Here is a 27,898-nt window from a genome sequence, read left to right on the forward strand (position 1 = left end):
TATGATAAAATGTCAAAAGACACCTCATTAGACCCTAATAATGCATAATTACGGTTACATTAGCGTATGTGTTACAAAGACGAGTGTTATTACAAATGTATCCATTTGAATCAGGAATGTGTGTTCCTGTCTGCGCTATATCCTCAGGAAATGGCTTCAAATGTGATTGGACAAGCCGCGTCATGTGACCATCCTCCAACTGGAGTTTCCACGACAGCTGGGAGCCGTGCGATACCTCCTCGCGTATTGCTTTCTTAAAGAATACGTAGGGACTGTCCTTATTTCAACATCCGCAAACAAACTTTTGGCGGCATGGGAGACAAGAAGAGTCCAACCAGGTAATGTCTGACTCATTCATTGCGCTGGTGTCATTGATGCTTGAAGTGGACACCATGACACATAATTGAAACACTCTTGTGTATGTGGTGTGGTGTGTGTGTGTGTGGGTGTGGTGTGTGGTGTGTGTGTGTGTGTGTGTGTGTGTGTGTGTGTGTGTGTGTGTGTGTGTGTGTGTGTGTGTGTGTGTGTGTGTGTGGTAGCCGCGGTGTAACAACCATGGCGGACTGTCTGTTTTATTGCAGTGTCAAATCATAGCGCGAGCTCGTAAAACAGAACAATTTCGGAACACTGAATGGATCATCTTCCCAGATGTTTGACAACGCGAGCATATAGCCTACACATGATGCACACGCAGCACCCTGAACTGGGGATGTGAAACTGACGTGCTTTATGTCCTTTTTGTTTTGTTCGAAGGCCGAAGCGTCAACCAAAGCCTTCGGCGGAAGAGGGAAATTGGGACTGTAGCGTTTGCACATACAAGAACACCGCGGAGGCTTTCAAGTGCATGATGTGCGATGTAAGGAAAGGGACGTCAACACGGTAAGTGGATACGATACATTTTGCTCGATGATAAATGCTATTATGGTCGTGCAAATGGATGGTCGACACGCGTATTTGTAAGTATTGTTGTATCAGGTTGTGTCCATTAATTTTAGTTTATGAAATGATGCATGTAAACATGAGAAATCTGGACGTCTTTATGCTGCGGTAGCCTGCTGATCAGCTGTACAGTGTGCGATTTTCTAGTAACCTGATTTGTATTGTGTTCCATGGAACAGCATGGATGCTGGTTATGAAATGGAGTGCATCTAAGAACACATGGAGTATCCTTAAAAAACATGGTAATCACTATCATCTATTGTAGTTAGAAAAACAACCTCTATTTGTACGCATGGTCAAGCACAATGAAAAAACATGTTTTAAATGAATTTGGCCTAGTTGATACTAACTCTATGTAGGCCAATTCTGTCGACAATCGGCAATAATAAGTGTATGTGTTTATCTACAATAGAGAGGTGAAGTGACATGACCAGCTATTATGCAATCATTATAGAGTAGTTACCAGGTCTCTCTTGAAAGAGATGTTATCTCAATGAGACTACCTGAATAAATAAAGATCAAGTCGCAGTAGGCTACTGAGTCCTTCCCCTGAAACTAGGCTACCCTTGCCTTGAAACTAATCTATGAAAAATGGCTCTGTAATCACGTGTCATCGTTGTTTGAAGAAGGATGTGGAGCCAGGTTCGATGTGTTAATTGAAAAAAGGTTACATGTAGTTTTAGTTTCACTCTGATTCATAGCTTCCATTGAAAACTTGAACTGCAACTTTCCTTCCTTCCAGACTAGAAAGGCAAGGCATGGTGGTGTCCCAAATGGCACCTTATTCCCAAGGTAGTGCACTAGTTTAGACCAGGGCCCTGTTTAAATGTAGTGCACTACATGGAATATTCTAACATGACAGGCACAAAACCTGAGCTGTTCCATCCTTGTTATTCCTTGTTATTCCAACCCCCAATAACTAAGAGACATAGATGGGTCATGAACTGGAGCTAGTTGATATGGTCATATCCTGTCTGGGGTTAACACCTCATCTGAGTGGAGAGAGAACATTAGTCTTCTAGAGCAGCACGCTGCGCACACACACTTCACACACACACACACACCGCAGACACACACACACACACACACACACACACACACACACACACACACACACACACACACACACACACACACACACACACACACACACTGGGGAGGCAGGTAGCTTAGTGGTTAGAGAGTTGGACTTTTAACCGAAAGGTTGCAAGATTGAATCCTTGAGCTGACAAGGTAAAAGTCTGTTGTTCTGCCCCTGAACAAGGCAGTTAACTCACTAGACCATCATTGAAAATAAGAATTTGTTCTTAACTGACCTGCCTAGTTAAACAAAGGTAAAAAGACACGCGCACACACACACTGCAGGCACACACACACACACTGCAGGCACACACACACACACTGCAGGCACACACACACACACTGCAGGCACCCACACACTGCAGGCACCCACACACACTGCAGGCACCCACACACACTGCAGGCACCCACACACACTGCAGGCACACACACACACTGCAGGCACACACACACACTGCAGGCGCACACACACACTGCAGGCGCACACACACACTGCAGGCACACACACACACTGCAGGCACACACACACATGCTTTGACAAGGCTGGCGGTGTTGATGAACTCAGTGGGAAGGGGAAGTGGAGGGCAGGAGGCAGGTCGGTATTTAATCATCACGGCTCTCATCATCCATCTTATGTCATGGTAGGTAAGGATCTTCAGGTCCAGGGGACATCATCCATCTTATGTCATGGTAGGTAAGGATCTTCAGGTCCAGGGGACATCATCCATCTTATGTCATGGTGGTAGAGGATCTTCAGGTCCAGGGGACATCATCCATCTTATGTCATGGTGGTAGAGGATGTTGTGGTCCAGGGAACATCATCCATCTTATGTCATGGTGGTAGAGGATCTTCAGGTGCAGAGGACATCATCCATCTTATGTCATGGTGGTAGAGGATGTTGTGGTCCAGGGGACATCATCCATCTTATGTCATGGTGGTAGAGGATCTTCAGGTCCAGGGGACATCATCCATCTTATGTCATGGTGGTAGAGGATGTTGTGGTCCAGGGGACATCATCCATCTTATGTCATGGTGGTAGAGGATGTTGTGGTCCAGGGGACATCATCCATCTTATGTCATGGTGGGTAAGGATCTTGTGGTCCAGGGGACATCATCCATCTCATGTCATGGTGGTAGAGGATGTTGTGGTCCAGGGGACATCATCCATCTTATGTCATGGTGGTAGAGGATGTTGTGGTCCAGGGGACATCATCCATCTTATGTCATGGTGGGTAAGGATCTTGTGGTCCAGGGGACATCATCCATCTCATGTCATGGTGGTAGAGGATCTTCAGGTCCAGGGGTCATCATCCATCTTATGTCATGGTGGTAGAGGATCTTGTGGTCCAGGGGACGTCGTCCATCTTATGTCATGGTGGGTAAGGATCTTCAGGTGCAGGGGACATCATCCATCTTATGTCATGGTGGTAGAGGATCTTGTGGTCCAGGGTACATCATCCATCTTATGTCATGGTGGGTAAGGATCTTCAGGTCCAGGGGACATCATCCATCTTATGTCATGGTGGGTAAGGATCTTCAGGTCCAGGGGACATCATCCATCTTATGTCATGGTGGTAGAGGATCTTGTGGTCCAGGGGACGTCGTCCATCTTATGTCATGGTGGGTAAGGATCTTCAGGTGCAGGGGACATCATCCATCTTATGTCATGGTGGTAGAGGATCTTGTGGTCCAGGGTACATCATCCATCTTATGTCATGGTGGGTAAGGATCTTCAGGTCCAGGGGACATCATCCATCTTATGTCATGGTGGGTAAGGATCTTCAGGTCCAGGGGACATCATCCATCTTATGTCATGGTGGTAGAGGATGTTGTGGTCCAGGGAACATCATCCATCTTATGTAGGGATGCACCAATATTACATTTTTGGCCGATACCAATATCCGATATTTTCCTTGCCCCAAAAAATTATACAGATAACCAACATTTAACATTTAAGTGGACTTTTAAGCATTCTCGTACAGTTAAATAGTTAACACACACACACACATGGACACAGCAGTCTAAGGCACTGCATCTCAGTGCAAGAGGTGTCACTACAGTCCCTGGTTCGAATCCAGGCAGTATGACATCCGGCCGTGATTGGGAGTCCCATAGGGCCCAGTGTTGTCCGGGTTTGGCCGTCATTGTAGATAAGAATTTGTTCTTAACTGACTTGCATAGTTATATAAAGGTTACACACATACCACACTGACAAAAAAAGTTATTTTGTTGGCATTTATATATGTCCCCATTACCATTAAAAACCTCAAATCCATCATCAAAACCTATTTCTTTCACTTACTTGCTGTGCTGTTTCATTGTTCATTTGTTCAGTCTCAACCAGGATTTCATCATACATGTCAAGCAGTGAAGTTTCAGCTCTATCTGTCCTTGGCTTCTCTTCCTCGGTGCGCACTGTCACTGTGTCCGTTTCCATCTTGTCCAGCTGTGTATGTAACATTTCACGTAAACCCCGTTTTTCTGTTCTGCATCATAGTAGCGATCCTTGTACCTAGTATCGAGCACGGTGGCAGTAAAGAGGCTCAGAGAGAATGCCACAGAATCACTTGTTCACAGCCTTGAGTACTTTTGTAAGTTTTAACCCCACGGTCTGTGTGGGCAGTTTTGTTGAGCAGGCGCTTCAATGCCATGACAGAGGGTATCACGTCTGCTGCAGACGCAGTTGATGAGCTTATTTCTCCAGTCAGTTGTTCAAATGGTGCTAGGAGAGTGTTCATGTTTCCTAGTTTCAAACATGTTCTCAAATGCCATTAAAGTGGCAGCAGCGGTATGAAAACCAGCACATTCTTGAGCATGCAATACGGCTTTCCTCAGTACGAAGTCCTTGTCGATCCACTGTGCTGTCACACTCAGCATGCTCATGGGGTTGACATCGCTGGTGCAAATGTCAGTCGTGAAGCTAATAGCAGTGACGCCCATAGCAAGTAGCTCATAGATGTGCATTTCAACAATACTGTGTAACTCCGGTAGGGCAACATCTGAAAAATAGTGCCTACTTGGTAGTGTGTACCAGGGCTCAAGATGCTCGACCAGTCGCGAAAGCCAACATCATCCACGACAGAGAATGCTTGATTGTCAAGGACAATGAATTCCATTATTTTGATATTCATGGTTTTCGCCTTTGAGTTGTCTCGCAGATTTTTTTTTTTACTCTTTACTCTTTCAAATGACTGCTCGACTTGAACTTGTTTAGTTGTTGGAAGTGTGCACTTAGTATTTTTCTGTGTTTGTTCTGTGTAGCGCTGTATTTTTAGTGCCGTCTTTAAGTCATCTACCTACGTTATATAGGTATGCACGTCAGCTTTGACATCGGTTTTGCACATCGGCGTTAAACTAGACATCAGGTCGATGTTGGCATTTTTAGCTAATATCGTCTGATTCCGATATATCGTGCATCCCTAATCTTATGTCATGGTGGGTAAGGATGTCCAGGGGACATCTGCCAAAGCTTAGCTGACTGTGAATGTACAGTACCAATCAAATGTTTGGACACACCTACTCATTGAAGGGGTTTTCTTAATTTTTACTATTTTCTACATTGTAGAATAATAGTGAAGACATCAAAACTATGAAATAACACATATGGAATCATGTAGTAACCAAAAAAGTGTTAAACAATCAAAATATATTTTATATTCTTCAAAATAGCCACCTTTTGTCTTGATGATCGCTTTGCACACATTTCAATTAACAGGTGTGCCTTGTTAAAATTACATTTTTTGTTATTTCTTTCCTTCTTAATGCGTTTGAGCCAATTAGTTGTGTTGTGGCAAGGTAGGGGTGGTATACAGAAGATAGCCCTATTTGGTAAAAGAACAAATCCATATTATGTCAAGAACAGTTCAAATAAGCAAAGAGAAACGACAGTCAGTCAATCCGGAACAGTTCAAGGACTTTTAAAGTTTGTTCAAGTGCAGTCGCAAAAACCATCAAGCGCTAAGATGAAACTGGCTCTAATTAGGACCACCACAGGAAAGGAAGACCCAGAGGTACCTCTGCTGCAGAGGATAAATTCATTAGTTACCAGCCTCAGAAATTGCAGCCCAAATAAATGCTTCACAGTGTTCAAGTAACAGACACATCTCAACATCAACTGTTCAGAGGAGACTGCGTGAATCAGGCCTTCATGGTCAAATTGCTGCAAAGAAACCACTACTAAAAGACACCAATAAGAAGAAGAGACTTGCTTGGGCCAAGAAACACAACCGATGGACATTAGACTGGTGGAAATCTGTCATTTTGGTCTGATGAGTCCAAATTGTAAGATTTTTAGTTCCAACCGCTGTGTCTCTATGAGACGCAGAATAGGTGAACGGATGATCTCCACATGTGTGGTTCCCACCGTGAAGCATGGAGGAGGGGGTGTGGGGGTGCTTTGCTGGTGACACGGTCTGTGATTTCTTTTTAGAATTCAAGGCACACTTAACCAGCATGGCTATCACAGCATTCTGAAGCGATACGCCATCCCATCTGGTTTGCGCTTAGTCCCACTATCATTTGTTTTTCAACAGGACAATGACCCAACACACCTCCAGGCTGTGTAAAGCGCTATTTGACCAAGAAGGAGAGTGATGCAGTGCTGCATCAGATGACCTGGCCTCCACAATCACCCGGCCTCTACCCAATTGAGATGGTTTGGGATGAGTACGACCGCAGAGTGAAGGAAAAGCGGCCAACAAGTGCTCGGCATAATTGGGAACTCCTTCAAGACTGTTGGAAAAGCATTCCTCACGAAGCTGGTTGACAGAATGCCAAGAGTGTGCAAAGCTGTCATCAAGGCAAAGGGTGGCTACTTTGAAGAATATAAAATATATTTGTATTTGTTTAACAGTTTTTGGGTAACTACATGATTCCATATGTGTTATTTGATAGTGTTGATGTCTTCACTATTATTCTACAATGTAGAAAATAGTAAAAATAAAGAAAAACCCTTCAATGAGTAAGTGTGTCCACATCCCAAATGGTACCTATTCCCTATATAGTGCACTACTTTTGACCAGAGCCTGGCACCATGACGTCGGTGTTATTGAGTCACAGTCACCCTGGTGTTGTCCCTGAGTGACATCTTGCTTTCATGGACAACAAGAGAAACAAAGCCATGCAAGAATAGCTAGCTCTCTCTCTCTCTCTGTCGCTCCGTCTCTCTCTCTGTCTCTGTGTGTGTGTGTGTGGTTTTATTACCAAAGGTTGAACATTATCCTTCTCCTTCATGCAAAACCAATTATCCTGGTTTAAAGAGCAGTTTTCAAATGAGCCAGCTAACAGTGTGGAGGCAGACCCAATTGTCTCCATTGCCTCTGTGACTGGAATGTTGTGTGTACACGGGTCTGTGCACGTGTATTTGTGTGTATGTCATTTGTTTGTGTGTGTGTGTGAGTTTTGGGGGGCCTGGGTGTGTGTGTGTGTGTGTGTGTGTGTGTCTAGTCTCTGAAATGAGGCTGCTACAGCAGCTGCCAGACAACCAGAGCTAGGCTCATTAGTATGCTAGGGCTTAATCAGTGTGATGTCATCAGTGGAACAGAGATTTTCATCAGGACAACACTCTTAAAGCAGCCAGGGGGTCACCACCATTACAAACAACTCAACCACCGCTGCACACACAGGAAGATAGCAGAGGGAGAAGAAAGAGAGAGACATCAAATTCCCTCCACACACAGAAGACAAGGGGCTAAGAGAGAGAGAGTCTGAGAGGGACCTCTGCTCCAGAAGGGCCAAGCACTTGCCATCTGCCCAGAGCAGCAACACAGTTCACGTTTGCCAGCCGATGGTACTTAGCATCTCTGAACAAAGTGCCGACCGTAATTTGCCAACCGAGTACGAACCAATTTTACGTGTAGAAATGGACGAAAATGCCGGCACTCAGACACCTACCGGCGTGTGGTCCTTCAAAAAAACAAACGGTAGACTATCATTCACTGAGATGTATTCTCAAGAGGGACAGGAAGAGATCTCAGTGCTGTCCTCCCTTCCTTTCCTCTCATCTCTTTCCTCTCTTCCTTTCCTCCTCTCAGAGAGACGGTCTACTTCATCAAGGCCAAGCGCTAACCCTCTGCCCTCTACAGCAACAACAACACAGCTCCTACCAGAGGTGATGCTAGCAAGATGGCCAACAAAGGAGGTCGCGGTAGTTAATGAAGGGCCAATAGCAACATGACTCGACCTGCGTCACCCACCCGTCCACACACAGCACACTCCAGGGGGTTGGCTGTCTCTTCTAGGGAGGGAGGGAGGGAGGGAGGGCTCTTCCAGTGGGGGAAAGAGCCAGACAGCTGGTGTACTAAATCTAATGTAGGACATGGATTATGGAGGATATTAATATGACCTTTCTATTTCCCTCTGGCTTTATTTAGCTTGAGATATTATATATATCTCAAAGATTATTTTGTGGTCACTAATTTTAGCTTGAACAATAATGTAGACCCTATGTAAGATCATTGCATGGTCACTGACTTTTGTAATCCGGTTTTAATATGGAATTAGTTACATAGGTCAAAAGTTACCCGTATCTGTGTCAAACAGGCCTAACTTTACTCCCAGATGGATGAGTTGGTACTGAGCTCATTTGGGGTAAAAGAGGGGAGGAGAGAGATGGAGGTAGAGAGAGAGGTAGAGAGGGAGAGGTAGAGGTAGAGAGAGAGGTAGAGAGAGGTAGAGGTAGAGAGAGAGGTAGAGAGAGAGGTAGAGAGAGAGGTAGAGAGAGAGGTAGAGAGAGAGGTAGAGAGAGAGGTAGAGAGAGAGGTAGAGAGAGAGGTAGAGAGAGGTAGAGAGAGAGGTAGAGAGAGAGGTAGAGAGAGAGGTAGAGAGAGGGAGAGATGTGTGCAGTTAGATTAAGATGAATGTTTTACAAAGCTGAGGTTTAGCAGAGCAGCTCTCTCTGATGCTGCTGAGAAGATAGAACCAGAATTGAAAGCATGTTGTCAACGAGGCTGTAATGTCTCCAGGATGGGAGGATGGCAACAGACGCCAGGGAGGAAGAAAGGAGTGTAGAGGGAGGAGGAGGAGGGACAGAGGGAAGAGAGAAGAAATGAGGGGGTAACCAAAACGAACATGACAAAAGAGCTTGTGACGTGCAGTTGGATTGGCACGGCAGTAAACACTAGGCCACGCGTTATTGCCAGGCCATTAAAGACACGCCATTAGCCACAATAGGAGGTGAATACAGGAAGGCAAATTACACGCCATTCTTTTAATGATTATCCCTCTCTGTTCAGGTATTTTACAGCCATTGGAGAGGAGACACCACGTTATTCCAGTGCTCTCACTGCTCTGGCTTCTAGTCATTAGAAAACAATAAAACACTCTTCATGAAAGGGTGATTTAACTGCTGCTAGACAACTGTTAGAAACGGCGCGTTCCAAACATTAGCCGTCCTGCTAGCAGTCTAATAACTGGGTGTGTGAAGACCTAATTGTATTTGACCTTTCAACCCACCAGCTGTCCACTAATGAGTTCTCTGACACTTTCAGCCCAAGGGAAGGAACAGTCAGGATTTTACTGTAGCCAGTATTATGCTAGTATATTTCCACAAGTTCACACGGATATTTACTGAACTTCACCTGAGGGCTCGTATGACAGCTTGAATGATGGGGGAACTGCTCAAGTGTGTGAGCAGTGAACACACACACACACCCTCCATGTAGTCCTTTGCAGGACCTCTGGAGAAAAGGTCTGTTGAACTGAAAATCCAGTTGTCATGTCGCTACTGTTTACCTATGCCTATTTCAGACTTTCAGCAGTGAATGTTATATTATGTAAATTGTACAGTACACTGCGTGGGCATCTCCCTCCACCAATCACGGGGCATACTTACAAATATTCTCTACACAGTGCATGTAAGCTGTCTTTTTATCCCTACACCTACACCATACTAAACTGTACAGTACGCTGTGATGCAACATAGAATAGAATGCAAATGTACGTGTGTGTATATAAATATAATCTGAGAAATGACTCTATAGGACTTCCAGAGTAGGGGGGGGGTCTAGGGCGTAGTGGGCTAAATGCTGTGGAGGTGCCATAAACTATAGGAAGCAGAGAGCAATCTCTCTCACACACACACACACACACACACACACACACACACACACACACACACACAGCTCCAATGGAGAGCAGCATAGCAGTAGCATGTTCTGGCAGGGAGAGACATTAATCATGTCACTGGATCCCAGGAGGAGGTGTAACACACACACACACACACACACAGCGACCTGCTGAGCCTGTAGGTTGACTGATCTGTGGGAGGACAGAGGACTCCTGCTCTGCTCTGATTAACACTGTATTATTCAGCTTACACTGGGCTGATCCCAGATCTGTATCGTTGTCTATGGCATGACAATGATGGTCAGGTGACCAAAGCATCTGGGGCTAATCTTTCATTAGTCTTCAATTGAATGACTTGCACTATGTTGTCTAAGGGGAACTGGTGTTTTTGTGTGGACTGTGTTAAAGAAAGAGCGAAGACTACATCAAATGATTTCAGGTTGACCTCATGAGACATACTGCAGCAGTACAACACATTGAGAGCTGACAGTTTCAGCCAGCTGTGGTCTAACAGCAGCCATGAAACATACTGCAGCAGTACAACACATTGAGAGCTGACAGTTTCAGCCAGCTGGGGTCTAACAGCAGCCATGAAACATACTGCAGCAGTACAACACATTGAGAGCTGACAGTTTCAGCCAGCTGGGGTCTAACAGCAGCCATGAAACATACTGCAGCAGTACAACACATTGAGAGCTGACAGTTTCAGCCAGCTGTGGTCTAACAGCCGCCATGAAACATACTGCAGCAGTACAACACATTGAGAGCTGACAGTTTCAGCCAGCTGTGGTCTAACAGCCGCCATGAAACATACTGCAGCAGTACAACACATTGAGAGCTGACAGTTTCAGCCAGCTGTGGTCTAACAGCAGCCATGAAACATACTGCAGCAGTACAACACATTGAGAGCTGACAGTTTCAGCCAGCTGTGGTCTAACAGCAGCCATGAAACATACTGCAGCAGTACAACACATTGAGAGCTGACAGTTTCAGCCAGCTGTGGTCTAACAGCAGCCATGAAACATACTGCAGCAGTACAACACATTGAGAGCTGACAGTTTCAGCCAGCTGGGGTCTAACAGCAGCCATGAAACATACTGCAGCAGTACAACACATTGAGAGCTGACAGTTTCAGCCAGCTGTGGTCTAACAGCCGCCATGAAACATACTGCAGCAGTACAACACATTGAGAGCTGACAGTTTCAGCCAGCTGTGGTCTAACAGCCGCCATGAAACATACTGCAGCAGTACAACACATTGAGAGCTGACAGTTTCAGCCAGCTGTGGTCTAACAGCAGCCATGAAACATACTGCAGCAGTACAACACATTGAGAGCTGACAGTTTCAGCCAGCTGGGGTCTAACAGCAGCCATGAAACATACTGCAGCAGTACAACACATTGAGAGCTGACAGTTTCAGCCAGCTGGGGTCTAACAGCAGCCATGAAACATACTGCAGCAGTACAACACATTGAGAGCTGACAGTTTCAGCCAGCTGGGGTCTAACAGCCGCCATGAAACATACTGCAGCAGTACAACACATTGAGAGCTGACAGTTTCAGCCAGCTGTGGTCTAACAGCCGCCATGAAACATACTGCAGCAGTACAACACATTGAGAGCTGACAGTTTCAGCCAGCTGTGGTCTAACAGCAGCCATGAAACATACTGCAGCAGTACAACACATTGAGAGCTGACAGTTTCAGCCAGCTGTGGTCTAACAGCAGCCATGAAACATACTGCAGCAGTACAACACATTGAGAGCTGACAGTTTCAGCCAGCTGGGGTCTAACAGCAGCCATGAAACATACTGCAGCAGTACAACACATTGAGAGCTGACAGTTTCAGCCAGCTGTGGTCTAACAGCCGCCATGAAACATACTGCAGCAGTACAACACATTGAGAGCTGACAGTTTCAGCCAGCTGTGGTCTAACAGCAGCCATGAAACATACTGCAGCAGTACAACACATTGAGAGCTGACAGTTTCAGCCAGCTGTGGTCTAACAGCAGCCATGAAACATACTGCAGCAGTACAACACATTGAGAGCTGACAGTTTCAGCCAGCTGGGGTCTAACAGCAGCCATGAAACATACTGCAGCAGTACAACACATTGAGAGCTGACAGTTTCAGCCAGCTGTGGTCTAACAGCCGCCATGAAACATACTGCAGCAGTACAACACATTGAGAGCTGACAGTTTCAGCCAGCTGTGGTCTAACAGCCGCCATGAAACATACTGCAGCAGTACAACACATTGAGAGCTGACAGTTTCAGCCAGCTGTGGTCTAACAGCAGCCATGAAACATACTGCAGCAGTACAACACATTGAGAGCTGACAGTTTCAGCCAGCTGTGGTCTAACAGCAGCCATGAAACATACTGCAGCAGTACAACACATTGAGAGCTGACAGTTTCAGCCAGCTGGGGTCTAACAGCCGCCATGAAACATACTGCAGCAGTACAACACATTGAGAGCTGACAGTTTCAGCCAGCTGTGGTCTAACAGCAGCCATGAAACATACTGCAGCAGTACAACACATTGAGAGGTGACAGTTTCAGCCAGCTGGGGTCTAACAGCAGCCCTGTGAGACACCAGTGTTATGCCTGGGTCAATGAGTCATCAGGACCCCTGGTGTCTCTCTGTTTTAACATTACTGTATAACACAACACCATCACTAGAGAGGCTGACAGACAGGGGGAGGGAAGAGTGGGAAGAAGGGTGACAGGATGTGCAGTCATCCAGAGAGAGAGAGAGAGCCTTGCTATTGAGAAAGGCCGCCGTAGGCAGACCTGGCTCTCAAGAGAAGACAGGCTATGTGCACACTGCCCACAAAATGAGGTGGAAACTGAGCTGCACTTCCTAACCTCCTGCCAAATGTATGACCATATTAGAGACTCATATTTCCCTCAGATTACACAGATCCACAAAGAATTTGAAAATAACTCCCATATCTATTGGGTGAAATAGCCTACGAGAGAGAGAGACAGATTTAGGCTACTTCTGTTCGTTAGTCATTTCAATGAAATATATACCAGTTGATTGTTGAATAATGTAAAGTGTCAGGGCAGTGTAGAGACTAGAGACAGTGATGTAAGATCTAAAGGCACCTCATCATTATTTATCTAGCTGGCTGAAAGGAAATCCACTCTGTCTGGCTGCTGTTTGGTGCCTTTATTTAAACCCCTCCTTGATGTCCTACTTTCATAGTGGCAGACTCCATTAGCCATTCTAGAACAGATTCTGGGAGTGGGCTATTGATTGAAAATCACACTCCCACACAGGCGTTCCAACACACAGTATTAATGTCAGAACATAGGCTAGCGCGCAGAGCCAGACACTGAGGAAAGTCATCCTATTGGAATCCCTGTCCCAGCCCAGCCTGATGTGGTGTGTAAATGCTAGGCCAATACTGGACAACACACACACACACACACACACACACTGGAGACCTATAGTAGGTGCTTTCATAATGACCTCTGATTGGGTTAACTGCTGTGCTCTGTTAACCACTCCACCTCTGTACAACATGACAGCATCAGTCCTGGCAGCAGTCTCCTCTATCACCTTGCAGCAATTGACTCAGTCTGAAAACCAAGCGCTCCCATCATCCATCCCAATGTGTTTGGGGAGTCGGGACAGAGATGATTTTCAACACACACAACAACATGAATTATGTTATTACTGAGAGATTGTTCTCCGGCTGATTAAAGTTGTCAGCATTGGTTAGTTCCATGGTGGGCTGTGCTGCGACTCCCCTCTCTCTCTCTCTCCCTCCATCTCTGTGTCTCTGGCAGTATATAGGCCATGTGAAACATGTCCACGCTGGCTGGTCTTGATGCAGTTACTGTAAGGGGATTTTCAAAACAACACTTGAATGTAGCTTTTTCAGGCTGTAGGTTTATAATTGAGGCCATTATGGTCATCTAAACTAAACAACGCCTTCCTCTTCCCTTAGCGACTCGTCCAGCTGTAGTTGTCATGGTTTCCGTGTGTCAGAAAGTCAAGTACTGTTCTATTTGAGAGTATCACAGATAAGCATACTGATAAGTAGCACTGCAGAAACAAGGCTAAACTGTTTCTCCATCTTACTACAGCGTGATTGGAACTGACTAGAGACAAGCTGATGACAATTACTCTCATGGTGGTGAATTTCATACTAAATGTGCTGGTCGGGTTTCTGCATGCCTCCAGGGCTCATCTGTGAAATGTCAGCGTGTGTGTTTTGTTCTAGACGGAACCACTGAAAGGAAAGATCACTCTGCAGTCAGTACAGAGACTGTATGGTGTAGTAATCTCACCATGGCAGAACACAACACACACACACACACACACACACACACACACACACACACACTGACTGTATGGTGTAGTAATCTCACCATGGCAGAACACAACACACACACACACACACACACACACACACACACTGACTGTATGGTGTAGTAATCTCACCATGGCAGAACACAACACACACACACACACACACACACACACAACACACACACACACTGACTGTATGGTGTAGTAATCTCACCATGGCAGAACAGCAGATGGGTCTGTCAGCACTGTGGGCTGGGCTGGCATTCACACTAGTTATTTGTCCGTCCGTAAAGAAGCAACGTACAGGACCTGGCAGCTCATGCATACAGTGCTACTGGAATAATTGCATAATGCATGTTGTTGTGAAGCATTTGGACAGAGGAGGATGACATGGGGTAGCTGCTTCTTCAGAGAGGAGCTTTGGCTACACCCACTGATTGCATTCAATGCTGTATGTTCTTTTAAGTATTAAGCTGGGTGGTTAGTCACTGCTTTGGCCTTTTCACTTGTTATGTTGGCGAACTTCTGTTTTTCCCATAAGTGACGTCATTGCGCAACATTGAGATCAATGTTGATTGCTGTATCCAAGTTTCCAGCTTTTTCAACCGTTATTGTTGACACTTTACATTAAGGTATACTTTATAAATGGCTTAGAAACTGCTAATTACTAGATAGGTTGTAAATATAACACATTGGTTTTGCTCGCTAAACGCTTCCCTGTCTCACTAATGGTACGGTGTGCTCCTACAGGAAGCCTCGTCCTGTCTCCCAGCTGGTTGCTCAGCGGGTAGCGCCGCAGTTCGCCTCGCCCACGCTGCTGCCCAAGAAGGACAAGAAGGACAGAACGGACCAGGAGAAGAATGACAAAGAGCCCACAGTGAAGAAGAACAGCCACAAGAAGATGAGGTAAACATTCACAGATAAACAACTGTTTATCATGAACCTGTTGCATTTAACCTGTAGTAGTAGTATGATAGTGTGAGTAGTAGTATGATAGTGTGATTAGTAGTATGATAGTGTGAGTAGTAGTATGATAGTGTGAGTAGTAGTATGATAGTGTGAGTAGTAGTATGATAGTGTGAGTAGTAGTATGATAGTGTGAGTAGTAGTATGATAGTGTGATTAGTAGTATGATAGTGTGAGTAGTAGTATGATAGTGTGATTAGTAGTATGATAGTGTGAGTAGTAGTATGATAGTGTGATTAGTAGTATGATAGTGTGAGTAGTAGTATGATAGTGTGAGTAGTAGTATGATAGTGTGAGTAGTAGTATGATAGTGTGAGTAGTAGTATGATAGTGTGAGTAGTAGTATGATAGTGTGAGTAGTAGTATGATAGTGTGACAGTAGTAGTATGATAGTGTGAGTAGTAGTATGATAGTGTGAGTAGTAGTATGATAGTGTGAGTAGTAGTATGATAGTGTGATTAGTAGTAGTATGATAGTGTGACTAGTAGTAGTATGATAGTGTGACTAGTAGTAGTATGATAGTGTGACTAGTAGTAGTATGATAGTGTGATTAGTAGTAGTATCAGTATGTTAGTGTGATTAGTAGTAGTAGTATGATAGTGTGATTAGTAGTAGTAGTATGATAGTGTGATTAGTAGTAGTATGGTGTGAGTAGTAGTAGTATGATAGTGTGTTTAGTAGTAGTAGTAGTATGATAGTGGGATTAGTAGTAGTAGTATGATAGTGTGAGTAGTAGTATGGTGTGATTAGTAGTAGTAGTAGTATGATGGTGTGATTAGTAGTATGATAGTGTGAGTAGTAGTAGTATGGTAGTGTGATTAGTAGTATGATGGTGTGATTAGTAGTATGATGGTGTGATTAGTAGTATGATAGTGTGAGTAGTAGTATGATGGTGTGATTAGTAGTATGATAGTGTGAGTAGTAGTATGATGGTGTGATTAGTAGTATGATGGTGTGATTAGTAGTATGATGGTGTGAGTAGTAGTATGATAGTGTGATTAGTAGTATGATGGTGTGATTAGTAGTATGATGGTGTGAGTAGTAGTATGATAGTGTGAGTAGTAGTATGATGGTGTGAGTAGTAGTATGATGGTGTGATTAGTAGTATGATGGTGTGAGTAGTAGTATGATAGTGTGATTAGTAGTATGATGGTGTGATTAGTAGTATGATAGTGTGAGTAGTAGTATGGTGGTGTGATAGTAGTAGTAGTAGTAGTAGGATAGTGTGATTAGTAGTATGATAGTGTGATTAGTAGTATGATAGTGTGATTAGTATGAGTGTGAGTAGTAGTATGATAGTGTGATTAGTAGTAGTGTGATTAGTAGTAGTGTGATTAGTAGATAGTGTGATTAGTAGTAGTATGATAGTGTGATGTAGTAGTAGTATGATAGTGTGATTAGTAGTAGTAGTATGATAGTGTGATTAGTAGTAGTAGTATGATAGTGTGATTAGTAGTAGTAGTATGATAGTGTGATTAGTAGTAGTGAGTGGTGATTAGTAGTAGTAGTATGATGGTGTGATTAGTAGAAGTATGATAGTAGTAGTAGTAGTATGATAGTGTGATTAGTAGTATGGTAGTGTGATTAGTAGTATGATGGTGTGATTAGTAGTATGATGGTGTGATTAGTAGTATGATGGTGTGATTAGTAGTAGTATGATGGTGTGATTAGTAGTAGTAGTAGTAGTAGGATAGTGTGATTAGTAGTATGATAGTGTGATTAGTAGTAGTATGATTAGTAGTAGTGTGATTAGTAGTAGTGTGATTAGTAGTAGTATGATAGTGTGATTAGTAGTAGTAGTATGATAGTGTGATTAGTAGTAGTAGTATGATAGTGTGATTAGTAGTAGTAGTATGATAGTGTGATTAGTAGTAGTAGTATGATAGTGTGATTAGTAGTAGTAGTATGATAGTGTGATTAGTAGTAGTAGTATGATAGTGTGATTAGTAGTAGTAGTATGATAGTGTGATTAGTAGTAGTAGTATGATAGTGTGATTAGTAGTATGATAGTGTGATTAGTAGAAGTAGTAGTATGATAGTGTGATTAGTAGAAGTAGTAGTATGGTGGTGTGATTAGTATCAGTATGATAGTAGTAGTAGTAGTAGTAGTATGGTGTGAGTAGTAGTAGTAGTAGTAGTAGTAGTAGTAGTATGATGGTGTGATTAGTAGTAGTAGTAGTATGATAGGTGATTAGTAGTAGTAGTATGATAGTGTGATGTAGTATGATAGTGTGATTAGTAGTATGATAGTGTGATAGTAGGTAGTATGATAGTGTGATTAGTAGTAGTAGTATTGTAGTGTGATTGGTAGAAGTAGTATTGTAGTGTGATTAGTAGAAGTAGTAGTATGGTGGTGTGATTAGTAGTAGTATGGTGTGATTAGTAGAAGTAGTAGTATGGTGGTGTGATTAGTAGTGATGATAGTGTGATTAGTAGTAGTATGATGGTGTGATTAGTATAAGTAGTAGTATGGTGGTGTGAGTAGTAGTATGATGGTGTGATTAGTAGTATGATGGTGTGATTAGTAGTATGATAGTGTGATTAGTAGTAGTGTGATTAGTAGTAGTAGTATGATTAGTAGTAGTAGTAGTAGTATGATGGTGTGATTAGTTGTAGTATGATGGTGTGATTAGTAGTATGATGGTGTGATTAGTAGTATGATGGTGTGATTAGTAGTAGTAGTATGATGGTGTGATTAGTAGTAGTAGTGTGATTAGTAGTAGATTAGTAGTATGATAGTGTGATTAGTAGTATGATAGTGTGATTAGTAGTAGTATGATGGTGTGATTAGTAGTAGTATGATGGTGTGATTAGTAGTAGTATGATGGTGTGATTAGTAGTAGTATGATAGTGTGATTAGTAGTAGTATGATAGTGTGATTAGTAGTAGTATGATAGTGTGATTAGTAGTATGATAGTGTGATTAGTATCAGTATGATTAGTATCAGTGTGATTAGTATAGTATGATAGTGTGATTAGTATCAGTATGATTAGTATGAGTGTGATTAGTAGTAGTATATGATAGTGTGATTAGTAGTAGTATGATGGTGTGATTAGTAGTAGTATGATAGTGTGATTAGTAGTAGTATGATAGTGTGATTAGTAGTAGTATGATAGTGTGATTAGTAGTATGATAGTGTGATTAGTATCAGTATGATTAGTATCAGTGTGATTAGTATCAGTATGATAGTGTGATTAGTATCAGTATGATTAGTATCACTGTGATTAGTATCAGTATGATGGTGTGATTAGTATCAGTATGATGGTGTGATTAGTATCAGTATGATAGTGTGATTAGTAGTAGTAGTATGATTAGTAGTAGTAGTATAGTATGATGGTGTGATTAGTATCAGTGTGATTAGTATCAGTGTGATTAGTATCAGTATGATGGTGTGATTAGTATCAGTGTGATTAGTATCAGTATGATAGTGTGATTAGTATCAGTATGATAGTGTGATTAGTATCAGTATGATAGTGTGATTAGTATCAGTGTGATGGTGTGATTAGTATCAGTGTGATGGTGTGATTAGTAGTATGATGGTGTGATTAGTAGTATGATGGTGTGATTAGTAGTATGATCGTGTGATTAGTGGTAGTATGATAGTGTGATTAGTGGTAGTATGATAGTGTGAGTAGTAGTATGATGTGTGATTAGTAGTATGATAGTGTGATTAGTAGTATGATAGTGTGATTAGTAGTAGTATGATAGTGTGATTAGTAGTAGTATGATAGTGTGATAGTGTGATTAGTAGTAGTATGATGGTGTGATTAGTAGTATCAGTGTGATAGTGTGATTAGTAGTAGTATGATGGTGTGATTAGTATCAGTATGATGGTGTGATTAGTAGTATGATGGTGTGAGTAGTAGTAGTAGTATGATGGTGTGATTAGTAGTATGATTGTGTGATTAGTAGTATGATGGTGTGATTAGTAGTATGATAGTGTGATTAGTAGTATGATAGTATGATTAGTAATAGTAGTATGATAGTGTGATTAGTGGTAGTAGTAGTAGTAGTATGATAGTGTGATTAGTATCAGTATGATAGTGTGATTAGTAGTAGTATGATAGTGTGATAGTGTGATTAGTAGTAGTATGATAGTGTGATTAGTATCAGTATGATAGTGTGATTAGTATCAGTATGATAGTGTGATTAGTAGTAGTGTGATAGTGTGATTAGTAGTAGTGTGATAGTGTGATTAGTATCAGTATGATAGTGTGATTAGTATCAGTGTGATTAGTATCACTGTGATTAGTATCAGTATGATGGTGTGATTAGTATCAGTATGATGGTGTGATTAGTATCAGTATGATAGTGTGATTAGTAGTATGATTAGTAGTAGTAGTAGTAGTATGATGGTGTGATTAGTATCAGTGTGATGGTGTGATTAGTATCAGTGTGATTAGTATCAGTGTGATTAGTATCAGTGTGATGGTGTGATTAGTATCAGTGTGATTAGTATCAGTGTGATTAGTATCAGTATGATGGTGTGATTAGTATCAGTGTGATTAGTATCAGTATGATAGTGTGATTAGTATCAGTGTGATTAGTATCAGTATGATAGTGTGATTAGTATCAGTATGATAGTGTGATTAGTATCAGTATGATAGTGTGAGTAGTATCAGTATGATGGTGTGATTAGTATCAGTATGATGGTGTGATTAGTAGTATGATGGTGTGATTAGTAGTATGATCGTGTGATTAGTGGTAGTATGATAGTGTGATTAGTGGTAGTATGATAGTGTGAGTAGTAGTATGATGTGTGATTAGTAGTATGATAGTGTGATTAGTAGTATGATAGTGTGATTAGTAGTAGTATGATAGTGTGATTAGTAGTAGTATGATAGTGTGATTAGTAGTATCAGTGTGATAGTGTGATTAGTAGTAGTATGATGGTGTGATTAGTATCAGTATGATGGTGTGATTAGTAGTATGATGGTGTGATTAGTAGTAGTAGTATGATGGTGTGATTAGTAGTATGATGGTGTGATTAGTAGTATGATAGTGTGATTAGTAGTATGATAGTATGATTAGTAATAGTAGTATGATAGTGTGATTAGTGGTAGTAGTAGTAGTAGTATGATAGTGTGATTAGTATCAGTATGATAGTGTGATTAGTAGTAGTATGATAGTGTGATAGTGTGATTAGTAGTAGTATGATAGTGTGATAGTGTGATTAGTAGTAGTATGATAGTGTGATTAGTATCAGTATGATAGTGTGTAGTAGTAGTCAGTATGATAGTGTGATAGTAGTAGTAGTATGATAGTGTGATTAGTAGTCAGTGTGATGGTGTGATTAGTAGTCAGTAGTGATGGTGTGATTAGTAGTATGATCGTGTGATTAGTATGATAGTGTGATTAGTGGTAGTATGATAGTGTGAGTAGTAGTGTGATTAGTAGTAGTATGATGGTGTGATTAGTAGTAGTATGATGGTGTGATTAGTATCAGTATGATGGTGTGATTAGTAGTATGATGGTGTGAGTAGTAGTAGTAGTATGATGGTGTGATTAGTAGTATGATAGTATGATTAGTAATAGTAGTATGATAGTGTGATTAGTGGTAGTAGTAGTAGTAGTATGATAGTGTGATTAGTATCAGTATGATAGTGTGATTAGTAGTAGTATGATAGTGTGATAGTGTGATTAGTAGTAGTATGATAGTGTGATAGTGTGATTAGTATCAGTATGATAGTGTGATTAGTATCAGTATGATAGTGTGATTAGTAGTAGTGTGATAGTGTGATTAGTAGTAGTGTGATAGTGTGATTAGTAGTAGTGTGATAGTGTGATTAGTATCAGTATGATAGTGTGATTAGTATCAGTGTGATTAGTATCAGTGTGATAGTGTGATTAGTATCAGTGTGATTAGTATCAGTGTGATTAGTATCAGTATGATAGTGTGATTAGTAGTATGATAGTGTGATTAGTAGTATGATAGTGTGATTAGTATGATAGTGTGATTAGTGGTAGTATGATAGTGTGATTAGTGGTAGTATGATAGTGTGATTAGTAGTATGATGGTGTGATTAGTAGTATGATAGTGTGAGTAGTAGTAGTATGGTGGTGTGATTAGTAGTATGATAGTGTGATTAGTAGTAGTATGATAGTGTGATTAGTAGTAGTATGATAGTGTGATAGTGTGATTAGTAGTAGTATGATGGTGTGATTAGTAGTATCAGTGTGATAGTGTGATTAGTAGTAGTATGATGGTGTGATTAGTATCAGTATGATGGTGTGATTAGTAGTATGATGGTGTGATTAGTATCAGTATGATGGTGTGATTAGTATCAGTATGATGGTGTGATTAGTATCAGTATGATAGTGTGAGTAGTAGTAGTAGTATGATGGTGTGATTAGTAGTATGATAGTGTGATTAGTAGTATGATAGTGTGATTAGTAGTATGATAGTATGATTAGTAATAGTAGTATGATAGTGTGATTAGTGGTAGTAGTAGTATGATAGTGTGATTAGTATCAGTATGATAGTGTGATTAGTAGTAGTATGATAGTGTGATAGTGTGATTAGTAGTAGTATGATAGTATGATTAGTATCAGTGTGATTAGTATCAGTATGATAGTGTGATTAGTAGTAGTATGATAGTGTGATAGTGTGATTAGTAGTAGTATGATAGTGTGATTAGTATCAGTGTGATTAGTATCAGTGTGATAGTGTGATTAGTATCAGTGTGATTAGTATCAGTATGATAGTGTGATTAGTAGTATGATAGTGTGATTAGTAGTATGATAGTGTGATTAGTATGATAGTGTGATTAGTGGTAGTATGATAGTGTGATTAGTAGTATGATGGTGTGATTAGTAGTATGATAGTGTGATTAGTAGTATGATAGTGTGATTAGTAGTATGATAGTGTGACAGTAGTAGTATGATAGTGTGATTAGTAGTATGATAGTGTGATTAGTAGTAGTATGATAGTGTGATTAGTAGTAGTATGATAGTGTGATTAGTAGTAGTATGATAGTGTGATAGTGTGATTAGTAGTAGTATGATGGTGTGATTAGTAGTATCAGTGTGATAGTGTGATTAGTAGTAGTATGATGGTGTGATTAGTATCAGTATGATGGTGTGATTAGTAGTATGATGGTGTGATTAGTATCAGTATGATGGTGTGATTAGTATCAGTATGATGGTGTGATTAGTATCAGTATGATAGTGTGAGTAGTAGTAGTAGTATGATGGTGTGATTAGTAGTATGATGGTGTGATTAGTAGTATGATAGTGTGATTAGTAGTATGATGGTGTGATTAGTAGTAGTATGATGGTGTGATTAGTATCAGTATGATGGTGTGATTAGTAGTATGATGGTGTGAGTAGTAGTATGATGGTGTGATTAGTAGTATGATAGTATGATTAGTAATAGTAGTATGATAGTGTGATTAGTGGTAGTAGTAGTATGATAGTGTGATTAGTATCAGTATGATAGTGTGATTAGTAGTAGTATGATAGTGTGATAGTGTGATTAGTAGTAGTATGATAGTATGATTAGTATCAGTGTGATTAGTATCAGTTGATAGTGTGATTAGTATCAGTATGATTAGTATCAGTGTGATTAGTATCGAGTAGGTGATTAGTATCAGTGTGATTAGTATCAGTGTGATTAGTATCAGTGTGATTAGTATCAGTGTGATTAGTATCAGTTGATTAGTATCAGTGTGATTAGTATCAGTATGATAGTGTGATTAGTAGTATGATAGTGTGATTAGTATGCAGTGTGATTAGTATCAGTATGATAGTGTGATTAGTAGTATGATGGTGTGATTAGTATCAGTGTGATTAGTATCAGTGTGATTAGTATCAGTGTGATTAGTATCAGTGTGATTAGTATCAGTGTGATTAGTATCAGTGTGATTAGTATCAGTATGATTAGTATCAGTGTGATTAGTATCAGTGTGATTAGTATCAGTGTGATTAGTATCAGTATGATTAGTATCAGTGTGATTAGTATCAGTATGATAGTGTGATTAGTAGTATGATAGTGTGATTAGTAGTATGATGGGTGTGATTAGTACTATGATAGTGTGAGTAGTAGTAGTAGTATGATGGTGTGATTAGTATCAGCATGATAGTGTTTATTATTAGTATGATAGTGGGAGTATTACTAGTATTATTAGTGTCAGTGTGGCAGTATCAAAGTAGTATGATAGTAGAAAGGTACAGTTGAAGTCGGAAGTTTACGTACACTTAGGTTGGAGTCATTAAAACTCAATCCACAAATTTCTTGTTAACGAACTATAGTTTTGGCAAGTCGGTTAGGACATCTACTTTGTGCATGACACAATTAATTTGTACAAAAATTGTTTAGACAGATTCTTTCACTTATAATTCACTGTATCACAATTCCAGTGGGTCAAAAGTTTACATACACTAAACTGACTGTGCCTTTAAACAGCTTGGAAAATTCCAGAAAATGATGTCATGGCTTTAGAAGCTTCTGATAGGCTAATTGACATCATTTGAGTCAATTGGAGGTGTACCTGTGGATGTATTTCAAGGCCTACCTTCAAACTCAGTGCCTCTTTGCTTGACATCATGGGATAATCAAAATAAATCAGCCAAGACCTCAGAAAAGAAATTGTAGACCTCCACAAGTCTGGTTCATCCTTGTGAGCAATTTCCAAACGCCTGAAGGCACCACGTTCATCTGTACAAACAATAGTACACAAGTATTAACACCATGGGACCACGCAGCCGTCATACCGCTCAGGAAGGAGACGCGTTCTGTCTCCTAGAGATGAACGTACTTTGGTGCGAAAAGGGCAAATCAATCCCAGAACAACAGCAAGACCTTGTGAAGATGCTGGAGGAAACAGGTACAAAAGTATCTATATCCACAGTAAAACAAGTCCTATATCGACATAACCTGAAAGGCCGCTCTGCAAGGAAGAAGCCACTGCTCCAAACCCGCAATAAAAAAGCCAGACTACGGTTTGCAACTGCACATGAGGACAAAGATCATACTTTTGGAGAAATGTCCTCTGGTCTGATGAAACAAAAATAGAACTGTTTGGCCATAATGACCATCGTTATGTTTGTAGGAAAAAGGGTGAGGCTTGCAAGATGAAGAACGTCATCCCAACTGTGAAGCACGGGGGTGGCAGCATCATGTTGTGGGGGTGCTTTGCTGCAGAAGGGACTGGTGCACTTCACAAAATAGATAGCATCATGAGGGAGGAAAATGATGTGGATATATTGAAGCAACATCTCAAGACATCAGTCAGGAAGTTAAAGCTTGATTGCAAATGGGTCTTCCAAATGGACAATGACCCCAAGCATACTTCCAAAGTTGTGGCAAAATGGCTTAAGGACAACAAAGTCAAGGTATTGGAGTGGCCAACATAAAGCCCTTACCTCAATCCCATAGAAAATTTGTGGGCAGAACTGAAAAAGCATGTGCGAGCAAGGAGGCCTACAAACCTGACTCAGTTACACCAGCTCTGTCAGGAGGAATGGGCCAAAATTCACCCAACATATTGGAAGGCTACCCGAAACGTTTGACCCAAGTTAAACAATGCTACCAAATACTAATTGAGTGTATGTAAACTTCTGACCCACTGGGAATGTGATGAAAGAAATGAAAGCTAAAATAAATCATTTTCTCCACTATTATTCTGACATTTCACATTCTTAAAATAAAGTGGTGATCCTAACTGACCTAAGACAGGGAATTTTTACAAGGATTAAATGTCAGGAATTGTGAAAACTGAGTTTAAATGTACTTGGCTAAGGTGTATGTAAACTTCTGACTTGAACTTTATATGGTTTCCACATATTTCATAAGCGCTCCAGTTTGTGTGGTTTACCCCATCCTCTCTCTCTCTCTCTGTCAAAGGCTTATAACATCCACCTGTCTCCTCTCCCTCCATCAGGCCCAGGTTAAAAAATATTGACAGGAGCAGCGCTCAGCACCTAGAGGTCACGGTTGGAGACCTGACTGTCATCATCACAGACTTTAAGGAGAAAACCAAACCTCCCCCCTCCTCCACCAGCACCACCACACCCCCCTCCTCTACCACCCCCTCCAGCACTGTGTCTGTGTCTGCAGAACACCACAGTGGCTCCAGCTCAGACAACAACACTGAGAGAGGGGTCTCACGGTCAACTTCACCCCGAGGAGAGGGCTTCTTAGTCGGGACAGAGTCCCATTAGACCACCCCCCTTGGAGCCCCAGACCGCCCCCCCCCCCCCCAAGTTGGAGGCCCTGGACCAAACTCCTAGCCCAACAGACCCTCAGACCGCCAACCCCTAGACCTTGGCCTGGATTCCCGACCCCTAGATCTTGGCCTGGACCCCCTTGGCCTGGACCTCCAACCCCTAGACCTTGGCCTTGATCCCCAACCCCTAGATCTTGACCTGGATCCCCAACCCCTAGATCTTGACCTGGATCCCCAACCCCTAGATCTTGACCTGGATCCCCAACCCCTAGACCTTGATCTGGATCCCCAACCCCTAGATCTTGACCTGGATCCCCAACCCCTAGATCTTGATCTGGATCCCCAACCCCTAGACCTTGATCTGGATCCCCAACCCCTAGATCTTGACCTGGATCCCCAACTCCTAGACCTTGACCTGGATCCCCAACCCCTAGACCTTGGCCTTGATCCCCAACCCCTAGATCTTGACCTGGATCCCCAACCCCTAGATCTTGACCTGGATCCCCAACCCCTAGATCTTGACCTGGATCCCCAACCCCTAGACCTTGATCTGGATCCCCAACCCCTAGATCTTGACCTGGATCCCCAACCCCTAGATCTTGATCTGGATCCCCAACCCCTAGACCTTGATCTGGATCCCCAACCCCTAGATCTTGACCTGGATCCCCAACTCCTAGACCTTGACCTGGATCCCCAACCCCTAGACCTTGACCTGGATCCCCAACCCCTGGACCTTGGCCTGGACACCCGACTCCTGGACCTTGCCCTGGATCCCCGACCCCTAGACCTTGGCCTGGATCCCCGACCCCTAGACCTTGGCCTGGATCCCCGACCCCTAGACCTTGGCCTGGATCCCCTAGACCTTGGCCTGGACCCCTGACCCCTAGACCCTGGATATGACTACTCATGGCTTAACATAGGCCACTCTAACCTCACTCCTCTGTCCTCAACTCGGATATGTAATGTTATCTCTGGACTTGCACATTTACTGTAGTACTAGCTACAGGTTATAGCTAGATCAACACATTTAGCAGCTACAGGTTATAGCTAGATCAACACATTTAGCAGCTACAGGTTATAGCTAGATCAACACATTTAGCAGCTACAGGTTACAGCTAGATCAACACATTTAGCAGCTACAGGTTATAGCTAGATCAACACATTTAGCAGCTACAGGTTTCAGCTAGATCAACACATTTAGCAGCTACAGGTTACTGCTAGATCAACACATTTAGCAGCTACAGGTTATAGTTAGATCAACACATTTAGCAGCTACAGGTTATAGCTAGATCAACACATTTAGCAGCTACAGGTTACAGCTAGATCAACACATTTAGCAGCTACAGGTTATAGCTAGATCAACACATTTAGCAGCTACAGGTTTCAGCTAGATCAACACATTTAGCAGCTACAGGTTACTGCTAGATCAACACATTTAGAAGCTACAGGTTATAGTTAGATCAACACATTTAGCAGCTACAGGTTATAGCTAGATCAACACATTTAGCAGCTACAGGTTACAGCTAGATCAACACATTTAGCAGCTACAGGTTATAGCTAGATCAACACATTTAGCAGCTACAGGTTTCAGCTAGATCAACACATTTAGCAGCTACAGGTTACAGCTAGATCAACACATTTAGCAGCTACAGGTTATAGCTAGCACTACTACTACCAACCTTGAGTTGTGGTTTGCTTTTGGACAAAAAAACACCACAATCTGAAGTCTTGTTTTAATGAAATTTCTCTGATTAACTTTAGGTCAATTTAACTGACTTTTAAAAACTATTTTTTGAAACCTGTGTTCTAAACATGAAGTAATATCATTACATTTAGCTGATCTTAGCCTATTGTACAGCTCTGTTTTAATGTGTTATAACATCACGTCAGTGTTAGTATCCATGTCAACATCGGGACATTCAACCTCCTGTCCAATGAGAACTGTCGTGACATGATGATTATGGTTCAGAGTTCTTCAGTTTGTGTTGCATTATGGAAGAAAACATGAGGTACATGCGGAGAGGATTGAAAACCTATGGGTTCTCTTTTGGTACTTGTCTCTCAGTTGTAAAGTGTCATTTATTGATTGAATGTGTTGGAGACTGAATTGTATTGTCATTGACTCACATCAGCCGGGACCTGGTGTGGTTTTATCATTCATGAGAAAATATTCTTCAAAACAACGTCTGTTTTTGAATTGTGTCCGTTTTAACACCACCTCAAATGGTACTGTATCACAACATTCACTGTTACATTTTCTATAATTTGTTTTGTTTCTACCAAGCTTTGCTGTTTAGAAATGTATGGACAACTTGGTTGATTACATGGTTCAATGTCTATAAAGAAAGATATAAATAATGGCATT

At 41.7% G+C, this 27,898-nt stretch overlaps 1 protein-coding gene across 1 annotated transcript; it reads left to right on the plus strand.

The window, feature by feature from the left end:
• The first annotated feature begins 185 nt into the window (after nt 1-185).
• LOC106576513 (YY1-associated factor 2) lies at nt 186-27,896 on the plus strand. Its single transcript, XM_082977860.1, has 4 exons — nt 186-338; nt 754-879; nt 15,152-15,307; nt 25,249-27,896. The coding sequence occupies exons 1-4, from the start codon at nt 313-315 to the stop codon at nt 25,526-25,528; spliced, it is 588 nt and encodes a 195-aa protein (XP_082833986.1). The 5' UTR covers nt 186-312; the 3' UTR covers nt 25,529-27,896.
• Nucleotides 27,897-27,898: the final 2 nt, after the last annotated feature.

Source organism: Salmo salar, chromosome 07 (assembly GCF_965601325.2).
Source record: "Salmo salar chromosome 07, fSalSal1, whole genome shotgun sequence".
In the NCBI taxonomy this organism is placed as follows: domain Eukaryota; kingdom Metazoa; phylum Chordata; class Actinopteri; order Salmoniformes; family Salmonidae; genus Salmo; species Salmo salar.